Source organism: Macaca fascicularis, chromosome 16, assembly GCF_037993035.2.
Source record: "Macaca fascicularis isolate 582-1 chromosome 16, T2T-MFA8v1.1".
Lineage (NCBI taxonomy): Eukaryota > Metazoa > Chordata > Mammalia > Primates > Cercopithecidae > Macaca > Macaca fascicularis.
Genome location: NC_088390.1, coordinates 42,178,424 through 42,197,305, shown reverse-complemented (window position 1 = coordinate 42,197,305; position 18,882 = coordinate 42,178,424). Strand labels below are relative to the sequence as shown.

The window sequence follows — 18,882 nt, the reverse complement described above, 5'->3', positions numbered from 1 at the left end:
ATCCAAGTATCAAACCAAGGTTGTGGAGTATTCCCCCTCGGAAGGAATGCTGAACAACTGATTTACAGACTTGTTGCCCCAGCCAGACTACCAGTTAGCCCATTCCTCAAGATAACCATTACAACCAGATAATGCTAACCTGCATACCCTACCACTCACATGTTTTACCCAGCCCAGCCTGTGTACCCTACCCCTGATGTCAATTCTCGCGCTTTGCCTAATTAAAATGCCTTACCAGCTATTTGCACAGAGTCAGTCAGGGAATTCTCTCTTGTGCTGTCTCCCTTATGTCCAGGCAAAAGCTCCAATGAAGTCTTGTCTGGGAAAACTCTTTCGGCCTCATGTCAATTTCTATTGCATTGAGAACCCAAGAAACTATGGTCGGTAACAGAACCAACCCTGGTGATCAATAGGGTGACAGATGTTGCAACCAGATCACCCTCACATCCTCATCAGGTTCCTTTTTTTTTTTTTTTTTTTTTTTTTAAGACAGAGTATCGCTCTGTGGCCCAGGCTAGAGTGCAATGGCGCAACCTCTGCTCACTGCAACCTCTGCCTCCCAGGTTAAAGCCATTCTCCTGCCTCAGCCTCCCAAGTAGCCGGGACTACAGGCATGTGCCACCACGCCTGGTTAACTTTTTTGTACTTTCAGTAGAGACGGGGTTTCACCATGTTGGCCAGGCTGGTCTAAAACTCCTGACCTCAAGTGATCCTCCTGCCTTGGCCTCCCAAAGTGCTGGGATTACAGGTGTGAGCCATGGCACTGGGCTTTTTTTTTTTTTTTTTTTTTTTGAGACAGTCTTGCTCTGTCATCCAGGCTAGACTGCAGTGGCACAATCTCGGCTCACTGCAACCTCCGTCTCCCGGGTTCAAGCAATTATCCTACCTCAGCCTCCCAAGTAGCTGGGATTACAGGCACCTGCCACCATCCCCAGCCAATTTTTGCATTTTTAGTAAAGATGTGGTTTCACCACATTGGCCAGACTGGTCTCGAACTCCTGTCCTCAGGTGATCTGCCCACCTCGGCCTCCCAAAGTGCTGGGATTGCAGGCGTGAGCCACCGCACCTGGCCCTTTCTTTTCTTTTTTTCTTTTCTTTTTTTTTTTTTTTTTTTTGAGGCAGGGTCTCACTCTGTCACCCAGGCTGGAGTGCAATGGCTCAATCTTGGCTCACTGCAACCTTTGCCTCCTGGGCTCAAGCGATCCTCCTGCCTCCCCACGGAGTAGCTGGGACTACAGGCGTGCCACCATGCCCAGCTAATTTTTGTATTTTTAGTAGAGATGGGGTTCGCCATGTTGCCCAGGATGGTCTTGAACTCCTGAGCTCAAGCAATCCACCCGCCTCCCCTTCCCGAAGTGCTGGGATTACAGGCATAAGCCACCGTGCCCAGCCCTCATCAGATTCTTAAATGGCTCCATTGCCCCAAACAGGTTAGGCTCAATATCTTACTTTACAGATGAAGAAATTTAGGCCCAGAGAAAGTAAGCAACTTGTTCAAAGTCATCATTAATAATAGCAAGGCAGACACAGAAAGGAAAATACTACATGATCTCACTTACATGTGGAATCAAAAAAAGTCAAATACATGGAAGCAAAGAGTAGAACTTTGGCTACCTGTGGTGGGGCTGTAAGAGGAATTGGGAGATTCTGCTCAAAGGGCACAAAGTTGTGGTTACGCAGAATCGAATGTGCAGTATGAGGACTGCAGCAGTGCCCCTTTATCTGTGGTGGATGTTCCAAGACCCCCAGTGGATGCCTGAAACCATGGATAGTACCTGTTATATACTATTACATTATGTGTTTTTTCCTATACTACCTATGATAAACTTTATAAATTAGGCACAGTAAGAGATTAACAACAATAATAACAAAATAGAACAATTATAACAATATACTGTAATAAAAGTTATGTAAATGTTTATATTTGGAATTTTCCATTTAATATTTTCTGACCATGGTTGACCAAGAGTAACTGAAACCGCAGTAAGCAAAACCAGAATAACCAAAATATAGATAAGGGAGGACTACTGTATAGTTAATAATATTGTATTGAATACTGGAAATTTTCTTTTCTTTTTTTTTTTTTTTTGGAGACAGAATCTTTCCCTGTCAGCCAGGCTGGAGTGCAGTGGCACAATCTCGGCTCACTGCAACCTGCGTCTCCCTGGCTCAAGCAATTCTCCTGCCTCAGCCTCCTGAGTAGCTGGGATTACAGGCGTGTGCCACGATGGCTGGATAATTTTTGTATTTTTTGTGGAGACCGGGTTTCACCATATTGACCAGGCTGGTCTCAAACTCCTGACCTCAGGTAATCCACCCACCTCGGCCTCCCAAAGTGCTGGAATTACAGGCATGAGCCGCCGCGCCCGGCCGAATACTGGAAATTTTCTAAGAGAAGAGATTTCAGGTGCTCTCACCACACACACAAAAATAGTGGTAACTGTATGAAGAGACGGATACATTAATTTGTTTAACTGCAATAATCATTTTACTATGTATATGTATATCAAAACATCATGTTGTAAATATGTTTATTAAAAATACAGTTCTTATTAAAAATACATAAATAAATAATAAGTCATAAAGCTGGATTTTGAACCTAGAAGTCTGACTCTAGAGAGCCCATTTAATCAAGATGCTACAAGAAGTTAGTATGACTTAATCAGCATTGATTTAACAGCATGTCTAAGACATTTATTGGAAAGCAGGTGGAGAATACAAATAAATAGAAAACACACAGGACACTGTCACTGTTTTCATGGAGTTAAGACAAGACCAGTGAAAAGATGATTCACAATAAAGGAGTGTAAATTTACTTGTTTTTTGTTTATCTCCCTTCTCCCCGTCCCCCTACCCTACACCCATACAAGCTCCAGATGGCAGGTCTTTGCCTGTCTTACTAGCCATGGTGCCTGCAGTGCCTAGAACGGTGCCCAGCTCATAGCAATTCTCAGTAAAATCTGTAGAGTGGGTAAGGAATGACTGAGGGGTACAGACCACGCACACTGAAGGCACAGGGAGAGCAGCGACTGCTCCATGATGGTGTACTGGTATACCTCACCTTACGTCTCCTAAGCACATCCATTATCATTATTGCCCTTGATCCTCTCCACCACTACTGTGGGTCAGACAGGAAGGAGTTCCTGGTTTTCAGGAATATAATGTGCTGGGTGAATAATAATGACAGTTGCCATTCATTGAACACCCACCCTGTACCAGGCACCATACTGTTTACGTGGGCTCTCTAATTTGCTTATACATGGAATCAGTACATTAGCACCAGAGAAAAAATTGAAGATAGCCCATCAAGCCCAAACCTTGATTTTGCATAGGAGAAAATGAATGGTAGAAATGAAATAAAAATTAGATTCTCCTCCCTCCTGTGCTCCTCACAATCTATTGGAATCAATGAAAGGGAAGAAAAATACTCCCACGGCTGGGTGTGGTGGTTCATGCCTACAACCCCAGCACTTTGGGAGGCCAAGGTGGGAGGATTGCTTGAAGCCAGGACTTCAAGACCAGCCTGAGCAACATGGCAAGATCCCATCTATAAAAAAATTTAAAAATTAGCCCAGTATGGTGCAGTGGCTCATGCCACTTTGAGAGGTCGAGACGGGCGGATCACAAGGTCAGGATATCAAGACCAACCTGGCTAACATGGTCAAACCCCATCTCTACCACAAATACGAAAAATTAGCCACGCATTGTGGTGGGCGCCTGTAGTCCCAGCTACTTGGGAAGCTGAGACAGGAGAATGGTGTGAACCAGGGAGGCGGAGCTTGCAGTGAGCCGAGATCGTGTCACTGCACTCCAGCCTGGGTGACAGAGCAATACTCTGTCTCAAAAAAAAAAAAAAGGCCAGGTACGGTGGCTCACACCTGTAATCCCAGCACTTTGGGGGGCTGAAGCGGGCGGATCACGAGGGCAGGAGATTGAGACCATCCAGGCTAACACAGTAAAGCCCTGTCTCTACTAAAAATACAAAAAAGTAGCCAGGCGTGGTGGTAGGTGCCTGTAGTCCCAGCTACTCGGGAGGCTGAGGCAGGAGAATGGCGTGAACCTGGGAGGCGGAGCTTGCAGTGAGCCAAGATCGTGCCACTGCACTCCAGCCTGGGCAACAAAGCCAGACTCCGTCTCAAATTAGCCCAGCATGGTGGTGCACACCTGTAGTCCCAGCTGCTCAGGAGGCTGAAGTAGGAGGATCTCTTGAACCCTGGAATTCAAGCCTGCAGGTGATCAGCAACTGCATTCCAGCCTGGGGAACAGAGTGAGATGCTGTCTCAAACAACAACAACAACAACAACAAAAGTACTCTTGACATTCCCACTGCCTATTCCCACTCAGCAATCCCAACATCCCACCATCCTACCCACCACCCCCTGTCCCACCACCACTTACACACAGATATACATACACACACACACACACACAGTGGAAAGGTTTGCTGGGATTCAAAGATGAGGAGCATGTCGGTGTTGTCTGCGGGTTTCCTCACCTCTGTCCTTAGCTCGTGTCCCAACTCTGCATATCTGGTATCCAGGAAAACACTTTCTTTTCTTCCTTAAAGAGGGAAACTGCAATCAAGGAAAGAAAACAGAAATTGAGCTCACAGGAGAAAACTGAGCCTTGGCAATCGTTTTATGATTTTCTCTAGAAACAATGAAGTGTGGTAGAAAGTCCATGAACCCAGACATGGGTTCAATGTTGAACTCTACTACTGTAGGCTGTGACTATAAGCTAGTCACTTAACCTCTCTAAGCCTCAACGACCCATCTGTTTTAAAAAAGACTTTTTGTGGCCAAGCGTGGTGGCTCATGCCTGTAATCCCAGCACTTTGGGAGGCCAAGGCAGGTGGATCACCAGGTCAGGAGATCGAGATCATCCTGGCTGACACAGTGAAACCCCGTCTCTACTAAAAATACAAAAAATTAGCCAGGCATGGTGGTAGGCACCTGTAGTCCCAGCTACTCGGGAGGCTGAGGCAGGAGAATGGCGTGAACCCGGGAGGCGGAGCTTGCAGTGAGCCAAGATCACGCCACTGCACTCCAGTCTGGGCAAAAGTGAGAGAATCCATCTTAAAAAAAAAAAAAAAAAAAAAAAAAAGGCCGGGCGCGGTGGTTCACGCCTGTAATCCCAGCACTTTGGGAGGCCGAGGCGGGCGGATCACAAGGTCAGGAGATCGAGACCATCCTGGCTAACACAGTGAAACCCTGTCTCTACTAAAAATACAAAACATTAGCCAGGTGTGGTGGTGGGCGCCTGTAGTCCCAGCTACTTGGGAGGCTGAGGCAGGAGAATGGTGTGAACCCGGGAGGTGGAGCTTGCAGTGAGCCGAGACCATGCCACTGCACTCCAGCCTGGGCGACAGAGCGAGACTCCGTCTCGGGAAAAAAAAAAAAAAAAAAGATTTTTGTAATAAATACATATTTTTTGTAATATTGACTGGGGGTTTAGTTTAGACTGCTGAAAAGCATAAATTACAGAATATCCTTAAAGGCACTGACATCTTACTCTTAATGATAGCATGATAATAATAGCCAGTGTTATTAAGTACTTAACAACATGTGTCAGACGTTGCACTAAGAGCTTTGCAAGCATGAGAACATTTATAGGGACTTAATTGTCTTGATAGTTGTGTGAGGGACTATTATTATTATCACTGATTTATAGGTAAGGAAACTGAGACCAGAGAGATTATTAATAACTTACCTGAGGCCACCTGGCCAATGAACAGGAGAAACTGCCAAGTCCCTGCTCTTAACCCACTGCCTTTTCCAGAACCTCTCACATGTTTGGCAACTTACCTTAGACCTAACATGGCTTTGTGAAGGAAACAATTGCTAGAACATTTTTATGTGGCTGGATGAATGTTTCTAAAGTGCTTGCAATTTGTTTCTTTAAATGAGATGGCCATACTTTCCAAAATTGTGTTTCCATTGTTAATTGATTGAGCTGTAAGGAGGGTATGAGAGGATTGTTGTAAAGAGCTTGGAACAAGGCCTGGCGCAGTGGCTCGCATCTGTAATCCCAGCCCTTTGGAAAGCCAAGGTGGGCGGATCGCCTGAGGTCAGGAGTTCGAGACCAGCCTGGCCAACATGGTGAAACCCTGTCTCTACTAAATATACAAAAATTAGCCAGGCATGGTGGCGATGCCTGTAATCCCAGCTACTCAGGAGGCAGGAGAATTGCTTGAACTTGGGAGGCTGAGGGTGCAGTGAGCCGAGATCGCACCTCCGCACTTCAGCCTGATCAACAGAGTGAGACTCTGTCTCAAAAAAAAAAAAAAAAAAAAAAAAAGGCTTGGAATAGCAGCTGAAACCTAGAAAGGCCTTGATAACTGTTAACTGCCTTACTGATGTTATTCACTGGTCAGAGCTGGGGCATGGTCATCAGAAACACCTGCCTTCAAATCCCACTTATCAGCTGCCTGAGCTTGAAGATGCTGTCTGTTCTGAGGCTTAGTTTCCTTTTTAGTCAAATGAGAATAATAACCACTCTGCCTCAAAGTCATCGTGAGGAAGAAATGTGACAAAGTCTTCCCATTCTGGGTGATTTAGTCACCCTCAACCACCATGTTACAAGTGTGAGAGTAGCAAACAGAAAATGATCTCAGTAGAGGGTTACATTTTGTTTATTTTGCTTTTGTCATTCTCAATAAACACTTTTCTTTTAAATAATTCAGATGCCAGCCAGGCGCGGTGGCTCACGGCTGTAATCCCAGCACTTTGGGAGGCCAAGGCAGGTGGATCATGAGGGCAGGAGATAGAGACTATCCTGGCTAACACGGTGAAACTCTGTCTCTACTAAAAATACAAAAAAATTAGCCAGGTGTGGTGGCGGGTACCTGTAGTCCCAGCTACTCAGGAGGCTGAGGCAGAACAATGGCATGAACCCAGGAGGCGGAGCTTGCAGTGAGCCGAGATCGTGCCACTGCACTCCAGCCTGGGCGACAGAGCAAGACTCCATCTCAAAAATAATAATAATTATAATTATAATAATAATTCAGATGCCAATTTCAGCCTAGCCCAGATCAAATTGTTGCTAATTGTTAACTACTAAAATAGGAATTGATAAAGACTTACTATATCCAGTTCTTTGGAATGGAATAAGGACCCCGGCTCTAATCCAGAAGTTCCACATGGGTTCAGTTTTGAGGATACTCCTAACCACGAACCCTTTAATGTTGGGCAGTACTTAATGGACGGAGCACCAAAGTGGGAGCGAGGGCAACTGCGTTCTGATCATTCTGATGAATGATCTCTGTCATTCATTTGCTGTGCGCAAGTCACTCCCGCTCACTGGGCCTTGATTTCCTCTTGTGCAACTGAAGAACATGGAAAAAAAATGGATCCCTAAAGTCCTTTGAAGCTTTCATATTCTGTAACTTTTGTGCCCAAGAAGGCCTTCAGTGAGATGGGATCCCAGTATTATATTGAGTTTCCTCATTCATAAAGTGGGGATAATAATAGTAAATGAGTTGACACACGCTAAGCCGGTAGAATAGTGGCTGGCACAGATAAGCCCTCAGTAAATGGTAGCCAATAATGGTAGAGTATGCTGTAAGAGATCTTTCTCTCTCTCTCTGCTTCTCAACAAGCCTCTAATCAATTATTCTACTTTATAAACAAGGAAATAGAACTCAAAGACATTAAGCACTTTTCCCAAAGGTCACTTAGCAAGTAAATGGGAGAGACCCTATGGCCAGGATGAAAGAAAGAAATTCCCACAAGAGGACTCATTCCAACTTATATCTGGTGAAAAGGTCCCCAATGCCCAGCTCAGATCAACTGCCTCAATGTACAGTGAGAGTGCGCTCACCTCCTTTGGGGACTGTATATCCAGAGCACCCTCCTCAATAAAACACCTTATAAATAACATCCTTCCGTGGATGAGGGAAAGGAGATAAGATCTGTAATGAATAAGCAGGAACTTTGAAGACTCAGTGACTCAGTGAGTAATAAAGACTTAGTGACTTATGATCCTGTTCTAACTGCCTGTCCTTGTTGTCCCCAAGGAAGCAGCTTACTGCTGTCTGAGGAGGACCCCTTCCCTGGAAGGTAAAACTAAGGATGTCAGCAGAGAAATGTTTCCACCACTGGTGCTTGGTCAAAGGGGAAACTGATGAGCTCACTCTAGATGAGAGGGCAGTGAGGGGGAGACAGAGACTCGAATTTCCGGAGGCTATTTCAGTTTTCTTTTCCGTTATGTGCAATTTCACTTATGATACCGGCCAATGCTTGGTTGCTATTTTGGAAACTCCCCTTAGGGGATACCCCTTAACTGGCCCTATAAAGAGCCAGCCTGAGCTGCAGAGGATTCCTGCAGAGGATCCTGTGACAGCACGTGGACCTCCCACAGCCTCTCCCACAGGTACCATGAAGGTCTCCGTGGCTGCCCTCGCTGTCATCCTCGTTGCTACAGCCCTCTGCGCTCCTGCATCTGCCTCCCCACGTAAGTCCTGGTCTTGACCACCACCGCCTGTGGAGTCGGACCCTCTGCCTAGAATGCCCACCCCATCCCAATGACTGTCCCAGACCTTGCCCTCTTTTCAACTGTAGCATGAATATTGTCCGAACCCCATTATTTACATTCTTGTGGATTGTCTTACCCAGATGTCCTGTTGTCCTTGAGGGATCTCTATGCTGCTTCATGGCAGGGATCTCCTGATCAGTTTTCCTGTCTTCAAGGTCTACACCCCCAAGGCCTACAGGAGTTCACTGAGTGTGGACTCATGTTGGGGAGATTAGTAGTCATGAGTAGCTCACACTGACTTTGAAACACGACTGACTCATGCCTGTCAGCAGCAGGGTTTCTAAGAAATTTAACTAAACTAAAACTTTCTGAGACCCTGAGATAGCCATATTCTCTCTCTTTTCATAAATGTAAAAAATTGGCTTATGAGAGGGTATGTGGCTTTATTAGAGTGAATACATTTAAAAAACAAATAAAAACAAAGAGAGGATAATAAAAGCTAATTAAATGGCTACTGTGGATCAGGCATTGTGCTGATTTTTGTACATCTTTTTTCTTTTTTTTTTTTTTTGAGATGGAGTCTTTGCTCTGTCACCCAGGCTGGAGTGCAGTGGCACGATCTCGGCTCACTGCAAGCTCCGCCTCCCGGGTTCACACCATTCTCCTGCCTCAGCCTCCAGAGTAGCTGGGACTACAGGTGCCCATGACCATGCCTGGCTAATGTTTTGTATCTTTTAGTGGACACGGGGCTTCACCGTGTTAGCCAGGATGGTCTTGATCTCCTGACCTCGTGATCCACCCTCCTCGGCCTCCCAAAGTGCTGGGATTACAGGAGTGAGCCACCGCGCCTGGCTGATTTTTGTACATCTTATTTAATACCTACAACTCTTCTTTGAGTAGCTGTCCTTGACTTACAGATGGGAAAACAGAGAGGTTAAGTAACTTGTCCATGGGCAGGCACAGAGCTAGGAAATGGGGAGACTGATATTCAAACCTGGTTCCATCTCGCTGGGAAGATAAAAACTACTCCTCTGCTGGGAAGTGGCAACTGATGCTTCCCAGCGTGATCTTGAATTAACTGACCAACAAGAAGTTCTCTGTTGAGAGCCCTTCTCACTGAAGCTCAACAGGAGCTCTCAAGATACAATATGCATCTCCAGGCTGCTCTTAGGATCCTGGCTGAGTTATGGAGCCTGAGCCTTGGAAGCCTCCCCACAACCTGCCCTAGGTCTCAAAGAAACTGAATCTCAAAGTTCTGAATCCATTGAGGATTCTGGAAGGGCATGAATGAGGCCAGAGGACCCAGGACAAGCCAGGAGGAGGCCCTGAGAGCCAAGGGCAGAGGGTTATGGTGTAGAGGAGTGGATACAAGCTTGGCTCAAAGATTAGATGAGGGGTTGGAATCCCCACTCTGCCACCGTTTATCCATGGCCAAGTGACTTTACCTCTCTGAGCCTCAGTTTCTGTCAAGGAAGATAACAGTTCTTTCTAAATAGATCATACAAAGTGTTCAGCACAATGTCTAGTGTGCAGTAGCAATGAATAAAAGGGTCTCCCTCATTCCTTTCCTCTTCCAGATGCCTCAGACACCACACCCTGCTGCTTTGCCTACATTGCCCGCCCACTGCCCCGTGCCCACATCAAGGAGTATTTCTACACCAGTGGCAAGTGCTCCAACCCAGCAGTCGTGTGAGTCTCAGCACCATGGAGCCCTCCCAGAGCCTGTTCCCTCAGGAGTCCTCTGAGAGGATGCCCTACCCACTCCCACCCATCCTCCAGCTACGAGCAGCCACAGCTCCTCCATTTCTAGCCTCAGAGTCCCCTGCTATCATGAAAAAAGACTAGACAAGCTGTCCTTAGAGAATCCTGCCCACTCTGATGGACTATGTTCCTAGGACTCCAGTCTTTTTTTTTTTTTTTTTTTTTTTTTTGAGATGGAGTCTCACTCTGTCGCCCAGGCTGGAGTGCAGTGGCACGATCTTGGCTCACTGCAAGCTCCACCTCCTGGGTTCACACCATTCTCCTGCCTCAGCCTCCCAAGTAGCTGGGACTACAGGTGCCCGCCACCGTGCCCGGCTAATTTTTTGTATTTTTTAGTAGAGACGGGGTTTCACCGTGTTAGCCAGGATGGTCTCGATTTCCTGCCCTCGTGATCCACCCACCTTGGCCTCCCAAAGTGCTGGGATTACAGGTGTGAGCCATCGCACCCAGCCTAGGACTCCAATCTTTACTGGTGTGGCCTTTACTTCAACATGGTCTGGAATGCTACTGTGTGGGGAAGATCAAGTCAGTCATCCCCTTCAGTGAAGAATCCTACAGTCCCCCATATTTCACACCCAGTCAAATCCACCTAAACCTCAGAGGAACTAGGGAGGAGAGGTCAGAGGTCAGGGATCTATAATTGCAGTCAAATAATTTAAAAAAAAGCCATCCATCAAAGAAGAAATAAGGAAATAAGATTCACCTTTAAATATGCAAGCTAGTATATTTGGAAAAATATAATAAACCCTACTATATAGGAAATGCCTACTATGTGTCAAATGTCTTATGTGCATGATCTTTAAATTACACTTAGCTCTGACAAGTATGCATAATTCTCTCCATGTTTCAGGTATTAAAACTAAGATTCAGAGAGGTTTATTGACTTAGCCAAGGCTGCACAGTAAATGAGGGATGAAGCCCATCTCTAGAGCCTCCTCTTTCTGCTATAGCAAAGTCATTAGTGACAATTGCTTAAGAAATGTATGGCAGAGACTTCAAAAATGAAAATGGTGCAATCCTGAAGTTTCCTATATAACAGTGAAGTTTTTGTTTTTGTTTTGAGACAGAGTCTCACTCACTCTGTTGCCCAGGGTGTGATCTCAGCTCACTGTTGTGCAATGGTGTGATCTCAGCTCACTGCATCCTCTGCCTCCTGGGTTCAAGCAATTCTCCTGCCTCAGCCTCCCAGGTAGCTGAGATTACAGGCACGCACCATCACGCCCAGCTAACTTTTGTAATTTTTGTGGAGACGGAGTTTCACCATGTTGGCCAGGCTGGTCTTGAACTTCTGAGCTCAAGTGATCTGTTCAGCCCGGCCTCCCAAAGTGCTGGGATTACAGGCGTGAACCACCGCGCCTGGCCAGGGTGAAGTTTTTTAATGCAAAAATTTTTATGACACTGTCAAAGTTAGAGGTATTCAAAGACAGACTTTGGGTCTGATGAATTTTTTGAAGTATAGTGGTAATATTTAACAACTACTAATTTTATTTCTGAAAACAAATATTTTTCAAAAGAAGAAAATCCTTCCCTGAGCACATACTATGGGCAGACACAGATTACTAAAGCCACTGTCCCAGCCCAACCTTATGGGGCTCATAGTCTAATAAGAGGGGCAAGACAGACACAGCAATGACTAGAGTACCCAGCAAAAAAACATGACAAGGGAAAGAGAGAGGAAACATATTCAGCTTCAGGGATTTACAGGTTTGCTGCAAATGGTGCTGTCTGAGGAGAGATTTGGCCTGGCAGAGAAAAGCCTAGGGAATGGGATATATCAGGAAGAGGGACTGTCCCCCAGGATTCTACTTTGGTTAATGTAGAGTCTCCATGTAGGAAAGCACAGAGTGTCAGGAAAATGCAGCAAAAGTGCTAGAGCTGTCTAGTGTAAAATGAGCTAGAACAGGGAAAGCTGAGAAAACAGGAGTCCAGTTTAGCGGCTACTGTTTTCCATGTGAGTAGCATTGGAACCTGAACAGTGCCTGAAGGAAAGGAGAAACAGGAGGTTTCAAAGACAGACACCTTTGAAACCCTCAAAGGTGGAATTTGCAAACCCTAGCAGGTGATTTGAGGTCAAGAGCAAGGGAGAAATATGGGGGTTGAGGATGACACTGAGGTTTCCACCTCTGGCTGGAGAAATGTAGAACCATCTTAAGCCTTGTGGAAGAGCTGTTTAAAGAGGAAAGAGCTAAGGTGCCAGCAAGATAACCCTGTGGATATATCCAGTGGTGACGGTGAAATTAAGGGTTGGTAGCTGAGGAAATGGTGTTAGGGCTGAAAACATGACATTCTTTTGTAGGAAAAAGGGGTATCCCAACTTTAAAAAGGCAATGCAGCCTGCCTTGGTGAGTACTGGCTCTAGAGCTAGTTTGCTTTGTTAGAACTCCAGCTATGACACTTGCCGAGTGTAGGCCTTTCAATTAACCTCTTGGGACCCCAATTTCCTCCTCTACAAAATAGGGTAATAGAAGTACTTCCCCCACTGGGTCACAGTAAGATGAAAATGCTTACAATATGCTCTGGCACACAGTAGGTGCATAAATATTAGCTTATTATTATCATCATCATCTAAATGCATTATTGCATGCACAAAAGTAACAGGTGAAACTTAAGGAATGAATGCAATTCGTTCATTCACTTACTCATTCAATAAAAATCCATTAAGCATCAACTGTGTGCCAGGCCCAGGGCCAGAGACTTAGGAAAAAACACAAAGAAGAGAAAAGGGCAGCAGCTTTGAGAACATCCGCTCTTAAGGGGCAGGCAGAAGGAGGAAGTCAGGCAAGCAGAGGGTGCTAAAAATGGAAGTAAGGAGGGAAGACTTGGCAAGGAGGGGCTGTTCTTCGGTATCACAATCTGCGGGGAGTTTGGGGGCAGGAAATGGAGGCCTGAGCTACCCTTACCTCAGGTATTGATTTCCTGGCTTTTTGATTTCCTAGTCACAGGTCAAGGATGCCAAAGAGAGAGTGATAGCAAGTCTGGCAGGATTTCCTGTATGACTCCTGGCTGAACCAGGGCATGGTCTGGGTGTGAAACTCTCACACCACCCTAAAAAAGAACACAAACTCTAGGAAGTATGAGAGGCCAGAATACTGCTTCCGCTCCCTTTCTTATCTCTGCACACCAGGGTGGGAGAAAAAGAGATGGTCAGGTGGCTCTGAATGAGACTGGGAAAAGGGAAACCCAAAGAGAAACCAAGAAATCCTCATTCTTACCAGACAATCTAAGGCTTCACTTTGTCTGAAAACATTTAGGCTCAAGAATGTGCAGGACACATCCAAAAATGGTTAAGATGGTAAATTTTATGTTACTAATATTTTACCACGATTTTAAAAAAAAATTCATGCTCTTAGGCACAGAATCAGAACCACAAGAGCTTAGTAACTTTGACAGATACACCGATACATGCATATAGAAAGAATGAAAATATTAAACCAAAAAAATGAATAAGTGATGAAATATTTAAATAAGGTGGGTACCTAGCACATCAGAACATATTTGGGAATAATATTTCCATCTAGGGAATACATTTCTATTCTTTTAAATGTGATAGTAATCACAAAAGCAAAGGTGGAATTTCTGTGTTGTTTGAGACATATAATTCCTTTGTTATGCCATGTAATCATGTGGCATACTGTGTGGGTCAATAAGAGTTAAAAAATAAACTTCTAGCTGGGCACAGTGGCTCACGCCTGTGATCCCTGTACTTTGGGAGGCTGACGTGGGTCGTCACCTGAAGTCAGGAGTTCAAGACCAGCCTGGTCAACAGGATGAAACCCTGTCTCTACTAAAAATACAAAAACATCAGCTGGGCATGGTGGTGCGCACCTGTAATCCCAGCTACTCAGGAGGCTGAGGCAGGAGAATCGCTTGAACCCGGGAGGCGAAGGTTGCAGCGAGCTGAGATTGTGCCACTGCACTCCAGCCTGGGCAATAAGAGCAAAACTCCATCTCAAAAATAAAAAATAAAATAAACTTCTGGCCAGGCATGGTGGCTTACCCCTGTAATACCAACGTTTTGGGAGATTGAGGTAGGAGGATGGCTTGAGCCCAGGAATTTGAGACCAGCCTGGGCAACATGGTGAGACCTTGTCTCTACAAAAATAATTTTTAAAAAATTAACCAAATGTGATGGTGTACACCTGTGGTCCCAGCTACTCAGGAGGCTAAGGTGGGAGAATCACTTGAGCCCAGGAGGTTGAGGCTGCAGTGAGCTGTGTTTATGTCACTACACTCCAGCCTGGGTGACAGTGAGACCCTGTCTCAAAAATATAAATAAATAAACAAACAAATGAACAAACAAACTTCTGGATGGCCGCACAGTAAATAGTTGAATTTCGGCCGGGTGCAGTGGCTCAAGCCTGTAATCCCAGCACTTTGGGAGGCCGAGACGGGCGGATCACGAGGTCAGGAGATCGAGACCATCCTGGCTAACCTGGTGAAACCCCGTCTCTACTAAAAAAATACAAAAAACTAGCCGGGCGAGGTGGCAGGCGCCTGTAGTCCCAGCTACTCGGGAGGCTGAGGCAGGAGAATGGCATAAACCCGGGAGGCGGAGCTTGCAGTGAGCTGAGATCCGGCCACTGCACTCCAGCCTGGGCGACAGAGCGAGACTCCGTCTCAAAAAAAAAAAAAAAAAAAAAAAAAAAGTTGAATTTCTTCCTATGAAAACCTCTAAAATAACATATCCAGTATTTGAACTTAAGTAAAATCAATGTTCAAATTTCAAATAATAATAATAATAATGTGCAGGAAAAATTCCTAAAGGAAAAGCCAAAATGGGAAAGGGTAACTAGGCAGGACTGACCCTAAAGTAACGTGTTAATTGGCAGCACTGCTAGCAAGGCCCAAGGTCTCCCACAGGTAGAATCAGTCTCCCAGCAGACAGGTGAGGCAGGCAGCTGGACTGACCCTCATGACCCCCAACTTTTCCAGCTTTATCATCAATGCCCATGGAGATAAGGCCTCTGATTCTCATAGGCCTCCACATTCTGGCTGGTTACTTGGTGGAAGTGCTTTGACATTGCCATTATCTCATGGCCCTCAACTCCCCTGAGCCACAATGTTTAGTACCAGGACTTTCAGTCTCATGTTGCTCTCATCCACCCTAAAGCAGAAGTTTCAGAGCATTCTAGTAACAACACATGAATGGTATTTTTCCAAACTTACTCATGCATATTATCCTTTGAGCTTCACAGTAATTGTGCAAATAATTATTTCTATCTACATTTCAGAGCTAAGCAAATAGACTCAGAGGCTTTAAGTGATTTGCCCAAAATGATCAAACTAATAAATGGTGAAATGAAGACTCAAGGTCATGCCCTTCTTTCATTCACCCACCCATGCACAGATGTATTCATTTGTTGAGTGTGCCAGGCACTGCATTGTCTAAAGCCAAATCAGATGTTCTTTCAAGAACTTCTTGGCCAGGCGCGGTGGCTCATGCCTGTAATCCCAGCATTTTGGGAGGCCGAGGCAGGTGGATCACGAGGTCAGGAGATCAAGACCATCCTGGCTAACATGGTGAAACCCTGTCTCTACTAAAAATACAAAAAATTAGCCCAGGCGTAGTGGCGGGCGCCTGTAGTCCCAACTACTCAGGAGGCTGAGGCAGGAGAATGGCGTGAACCCGGGAGGTGGAGACTGCAGTGAGCCAAGATTGTGCCACTGCACTCCAGCCTGGATGACAGAGACTCCATCTCAGAAAAAAAAAAGGCCGAGCACGGTGGCTCACACCTGTAATCCCAAAACTTTGGGAGGCCAAGGTGGGTGGATCACCTGAGGTTAGGAGTTTGAGACCATCCTGGTCAACATGGTAAAACCCCATCTCTACTAAAAATACAAAAATTAGCTAGGCATGGTGGTGGGCGCCAGTAGTCCCAGTTACTTGGGAGGCTGAGGCAGGAGAATCGCTTGAACCCGGGAGGTGAAGGTTGAAGTGAGCCGAGATTGTGCCACTGCACTCCAGCCTGGGCAAGAGAGCAAGACTCCATCTCAAAAAAAAAAAAAAAAAAAAAAGAACTTCTCGTCTTCCACTTATTCAGCCATGACTCAGTTTTGAGGGACACCTTATTCTCTTTGCATCTTAAGCACCCAGCACAGGGCCTGGAACAGAGGAAGTACTGAGAAAAGGCTGGTGATTGGCAGGCTCAGCCTTGGGTTTCAAGGCTCCATATCCTCTTAGCTTTTCAGGCTACATATATTTGTGTGAAGGTGGTTAAAATGCACACAAATTTGTTTCTGGCTTGGAGCCCTTTGATCCAACAGAAGAGGAAATGTCCTCTCCTTAAAAGCCACAAATAAAATCTTATGGAGCTCCAAATATGCCCTACCCCAATACCATTATCATTTCCCTTTATACCTTAATCCACTTCATCCCCCAAACTGGCTGTCCCAGTACTGGGAAGGTCTCATCCTCCCTCTTCTCCTCTCCCACAGCTTTGTCACCCGAAAGAATCGCCAAGTGTGTGCCAACCCAGAGAAGAAATGGGTTCGGGAGTACATCAACTCTTTGGAGATGAGCTAGGATGGAGAGCCCTTGAACCTGAACTTACACAAATTCGCCTGTTTCTGCTTGCTCTTGTCCTAGCTTGGGAGGCTTCCCCTCACTATCCTACCCCACCCCCTCCTTGAAGGGCCCAGATTCTACCACACAGCAGCAGTTATAAAAACCTTCCCCAGGCTGGATGTGGTGGCGCATGCCTGTAATCCCAACACTTTGGGAGACCAAGGTGGGTGGATCACTTGAGGTCAGGAGTTTGAGACCAGCCTGGCCAACATGATGAAACCCCATCTCTACTGAAAATACAAAAATTAGCCTGGCATGGTGGTGCATGCCTGTAATCCCAGCTACTCGGGAGGCTAAGGCAGGAAAATCGTTTGAACCCAGGAGGTGGAGGCTGCAGTGAGCTGAGATTGTGCCACTTCACTCCAGCCTGGGTGACAGAGTGAGACTCCGTCACAACAACAACAAAAAAAGAAGCCTCCCCATCTAAAGCCTAGAAGAGCTTCTGAGGCGCTGCTTTGTCAAAAGGAAGTCTCTAGCTTCTGAGCTCTGAAGCCCCTTGGCTTTGCCAGGGCTCTGTGACCAGGAAGGAAGTCAACGTGCCTCTAGAGGCAAGGAGGGGAGGAACACTGAGCTCCTAAGCTTCCATCTTAACCCCTCAGAGGAGCTTATCGGCAAACATGAAAAATCGGCTTTCCATTAAAGTTCTCAGTGCAACTATAAAGCTGACTCTTGGTTTGATTTCCTCCTGGGGAACTCTCCTTCCCCATGAGCATTGAGCACAGAGGGCTCCAGGGCTTGCAAACACCCGATATCCATCCTAGATTTGGATGACAGGGCTGAAAACAAAAGCTTTCTGAGAAGGGGGCATGGGTAGGCAGAGCAATTAAACTAATCAGTGACTTATCCACTCTGGAGGGGGAGGGGAGACAATAGTCACTACGTCCCCACCCCTGAGTCCCCGAGTTTATCTTACTGCCTGCCACAGCGTCACCCTGTTTCCTCAGACCTTGGTTGGCCCTTCCTCCCTGGCCTACCCTCCACCTTATCCCCAGTGGATTTCTTTAACACCACCCTTGCCCCTGGAATGGGATTCAATGGCAATTCCAAATGCCTCAGGTCTTTGAAATAAGGACAATGAGGTATTTTGTGGTTTTTCCACTAGTACACCAGCTCCTATAAGGTGGGGTATTCCAACTTTCCCAAGCTTGTCCCTTTATGTAAACATGTATTGACAATATATGTGGTCATAATAATAGTTAACATTAACTGAGCACTCACTATGTGACAGGGATTGGCTCAGCCCCTTACATTCATCATTCTTTTTCATCCTTAAAACCCTATAGGGTTAGGTACAGTTATTAGCCCTGTTTATAGTCAGGAAAACCCTTAGCAGAGAGGGAAATGATTTGCCCAAAGCTCCACAGCTCAAAGAAAAATAAAGCAGCTGGGCCAGGCTCGGTGGCTCACGCCTGTAATCCCAGCACTTCGGGAGGCCGAGGCAGGCGTATCAAAAGGTCAGGAGATCGAGACCATCCTGGCCAACATGGTGAAACCCTGTCTCTACTAAAAATACAAAAAAATTAGCTGGGCATAGTGGCAGGCGCCTGTAGTCCCAGCTACTCAGGAGACTGAGGCAGGAGAATGTCGTGAACCTGGGAGGCAGAGCTTACAGTGAGCTGAGATCCGGCCACTGCACTCCAGCCTGGGCAACAGAGCCAGACTCTGTCTCAAAAAAAAAAAAAAAAAAAAAAAAGAAGAAGAAGAAAAAAAATAAAGCAGTTGATAAAACTTTACAATTAAGTTTAAACCCATCAGGTCTAATGCCAAAATCCATGCTTTTTTTTCCCACCCTTAATTTGCAAAATTCCAAACGTATGGAAATCTGCAAGAATATACCACATACCCTTCATCTAGAGTCAAATATTGACATTTTACCACATTTGCTTTATCTGTGTGTGGGGGCAGGGTGTGGTCAGTATATACATTTTTTTCTGAACCACTTGAGAGTAAGTTGCAAATGTGATATCATGTCACTCTTAAAAGTGTCAGGCACATGCATACATCTGTAATAAACCTGCAAATTGTGCACATGTACCCTAGAACTTAAAGTATAATTAAAAAATAAAAATAAAAATAAAAATAAA

The 18,882-nt window shown here is 45.7% G+C and overlaps 1 protein-coding gene and 1 long non-coding RNA gene across 2 annotated transcripts; one reads left to right on the top strand and one right to left on the bottom strand.

The window, feature by feature from the left end:
* Positions 1–2,672: 2,672 nt before the first annotated feature.
* LOC135967634 (uncharacterized) lies at positions 2,673–8,785 on the bottom strand. The gene is made up of 3 exons (XR_010581780.2): positions 8,609–8,785; positions 4,496–4,574; positions 2,673–4,255 (listed from the first exon to the last, which is right to left on the bottom strand). It is a non-coding gene; the product is annotated as an uncharacterized lncRNA (long non-coding RNA).
* CCL5 (C-C motif chemokine ligand 5) lies at positions 8,318–17,459 on the top strand. Its single transcript, XM_015438185.3, has 3 exons — positions 8,318–8,451; positions 10,050–10,161; positions 16,669–17,459. The coding sequence occupies exons 1-3, from the start codon at positions 8,376–8,378 to the stop codon at positions 16,754–16,756; spliced, it is 276 nt and encodes a 91-aa protein (XP_015293671.2). The 5' UTR covers positions 8,318–8,375; the 3' UTR covers positions 16,757–17,459.
* Positions 17,460–18,882: the final 1,423 nt, after the last annotated feature.